Genomic DNA, 3,119 nt, shown 5'->3' with positions numbered 1-3,119 from the left:
GAAACATCTCTTTTCCAGTTGCTTAGCTCCCCTGTAAGCTTTTGTTTACATCTGTCTTTCCATTTGCTCTTTTGTTTGAGAAATAGAACCAAAGCCACAGTAGAGGCTGTGGAAAAGGAAGATGGTTTGCAAAGGGTCTGCAGGGTTTCTGTAGAGCAACTTTCTCCATGTCTACCTAACGTTTGCAAAAAACACTGCATCAATTCTGCTCCGGATTAGAGGGGCAAGAAGCAACCAGGTCTCTTGAGCTGTTTCTGTAGGAGCTTGCCATTAATTCTCACTGGGGTTTTGTCCCTCTTTAGCCCAAAGAGAATGGGCAGGAGAAACAAGACTGTGACTTTGTGGCAGGGGCGGCCGCCCAGTATGGCTGTTTCCCTGAACTTAGCTTCAGCTGGGTTGTCAATTCTCTTCCATTCAAGAATGCAAACATGGCCTCATGCAAGCGACTTGGGGTCCCCAGCGTTCAGCCTGAGGCTCACAAACAGTGCAACCTGAGGTGGGAACTCGGAAAGCAAAGCAGGAAAGAAAGGTGTCTGCAGTTCCCCTCTAGGAGGGCTTATGCTGTATCGCCTGGTTTCACAATGGGCCAACACCAAGTTTGAGCACGAAGCAGGAGAAGATGAATCTTATTTTTGCACACACATACCCACTCAGTGTGTATTTATATTTATATATATGTGCATATATAAATGTATGTATGTATACATATGTTGCCTGATCTGACGGGGCAGAAGCAATGTGAAATACCTCATTTTCAGGAGGACAAGGAACTTGAGGAGGATGCCATGCTGGTTGCCTGGGAAGAGAGGGGAAGAGCAGGAAGAATCTCCTTTCCCTTGTCCGGGATTTTGTTTTTATTCACCTGTATGATTTGTACAAAAGCTGGTTTGATAAAGCAGCATTGCTGAAACCTTTTATAGAAATAGGTATTTGGGTTATGCTCACAGTTTGGGTTTATCCATGTGCAGAGGAGACATATATTCATGTGGTAGCTGTGATTTTTCTCGAGAAAAAAAAAGAATTGCTGTGTCCAAAGGGAGTGAAAGCTTCTCTTGTGTTTATTATTGCTTCTAGGATTTTGTAGTTTCAAATGTGTCAGGATAAGTGTTATATTTGGGAAAAGCAAAGGGAGGATTGGGAATATAATTACAGCCAAAAGTTCTTTCTGGGCGCAGGTTGCTTGCGCGTGTCATTCTTGAACTGTGTGATCTTTTCTCAGGAGGAAGAGACCCAAAAGGGTCATGGGGTTTTTTGAGGGGGAGAGAGGAAATGAGAAACACTTTCCCTCTTTTGGAGAAAGGTAAAAGCAGGATATACCAGGATCCTGTCAAATCCTTTTTATTGGCACTGAGCCTTTTCAAAGCTGGGAACAAATCTGCACCAAAAATCCCAACGTTAGTACATCCAGGAAGAAAAATGCTGAGGAGAGGAGGGGAAGAAAGAAGGCAGCTTTAGCTCCTAGGACCAACTGACACTAGCCAGATTTGAGGCCTAGGTCCCAAACTGAGGTATTTACATAGGAAATAAATACGGCTATGCACATTTTGTGCACCATAAATTACAGCTTCTGACACTGAAGAATTATGAAAATTCAGACTCAGTTAGTGATTTCGAGCCAAGCGTGTTCAGTTTTGAGCCCTCATAGGGCTCAAACTTCACCAAAGCCATTCATTGGGTATCCCCTGCCTGACGGCCTCCAAAACCAGCAGTCACCCTGAATTGTGCTTCCAAACCTACCTGCATCTGAGGAGGTTTTTGCCCCTCCAGACAGGAAGATGTCAATAGGAAAAAAGCAGTCTGTCCTAAAAAATGCAGTTCAGTAATGCTTAAAAATGCATCTTTTGGCCTGGCAGATCCTGTCAATTTTTACCTGTAATGTGTCTGCTCCCCCCACCCCCCAGGTAAGGAGAAAGATAGAACAGCTTCCAGAGTCTAGATCGAGCAGTGCCATAAAGCCCCCTGTCTGGCACTTGAACTCAGTAGTGTCTCCTGAACACTCCATGTACCCAACCACAGGTGGAGCAGTACCCGTTTCTCTTCTGGGTCCTGCCCTTTCACCGTCCTGTGGACACCACAGGAGCATCCTGTGGTGTGCGTTCAAAGTAGACAGTACCGATTCCTCTTCCTCAATCCAGCACTTCCCACTTGAGTAACAGAGCAGTTGAAAAAACCTGAAATCCTTCTGCTTGTGAAATCTAGTTCCTTTTTCCCACATGCATCTCGAGACTTTTTAGATAAAAATGGTATTTTGTTTGACTGAAGTTGATGGCCATCTCTCTTCGATTTTAGTCAGGGCCAGGATTTTACACGCATACGTAGCTATCACAATACTAATTTTTCATTTATCCGCCCTTGAAAGACTGGGGGAATAATAATACTTGGAGATAAAGGCTAAAAATATTTTGGGACTTCAGAGGCACCACGTCCATCTTTCTTGTAGTGGTCTTGCGCCTCGGTGAATCGGGGATCATGTTTGAGGAGTGTGGGTGGTTTTTACACAGCGGGAGTTGTTTAGGAAGAGCCAGGTGCCATTCTGCTGCTTTTGCGCCAAGATGCCCGTTTGCAAGGCAAGAGATTTGAAGCAAGGAGGAATACCTGTACTGTTGTCTAGCCTGATGTCTCATTTCAGGACCTAAAATGGAGGTAAACGAAGGAACAAACATACGGTTCCTTGTTGAGATTTGTTGCGGAGATGGCGTTAGCATGTATGTTACGACATTGCAATTAAACATTATTGTGAGATATAGGGACAGCTTCGTATTTTTGTTCAGCTGATACAGTTTGGAATATCCAAGGGAAAAAAAAAAAAATGCCTGTGTGCTGCTGTGGAAACTTGTGGAAAGGGACGCTTCATTTACTGATAAAGTCAATGCGTGGTTGCTCGTTGCATACGCGTGCATTTCATATAGGTGTGCATACGTATTCCCATCCGACTGCGGGCAGTGTGCCCTCTCGCCCCGGTGGCCCTGGCACCCTCCCGCTCCTCCTCCCCGGGGTCAGTCAGGATGGCAGCCATCACCTGTGGCACCCTGGGGCTTCACACCCGGGAGGGCCAAACCCTGCTCAGGTACCGGCCAGGCTCATCCAGTACCGCCGAGGAATGCGGGGAAAGATCGGGG

At 45.8% G+C, this 3,119-nt stretch overlaps 1 protein-coding gene across 1 annotated transcript in view; it reads left to right on the top strand.

Moving 5' to 3' along the window:
- Positions 1 to 2,552: 2,552 nt before the first annotated feature.
- GNAL (G protein subunit alpha L) overlaps positions 2,553 to 3,119 on the top strand; it is a 127,278-nt gene continuing 126,711 nt past the window's right edge. The window contains exons 1-2 of the mRNA XM_035901624.1: positions 2,553 to 2,597; positions 2,910 to 3,067. Coding sequence (XP_035757517.1) covers positions 2,553 to 2,597; positions 2,910 to 3,067 — 203 coding nt within the window. The remainder of the gene's footprint in view (positions 2,598 to 2,909; positions 3,068 to 3,119) is intronic.

This window comes from Egretta garzetta, unplaced genomic scaffold, assembly GCF_000687185.1.
Source record: "Egretta garzetta isolate BGI_Z169 unplaced genomic scaffold, ASM68718v1 scaffold259, whole genome shotgun sequence".
Lineage (NCBI taxonomy): Eukaryota > Metazoa > Chordata > Aves > Pelecaniformes > Ardeidae > Egretta > Egretta garzetta.
This window is presented reverse-complemented; position numbering and strand designations above follow the sequence as displayed.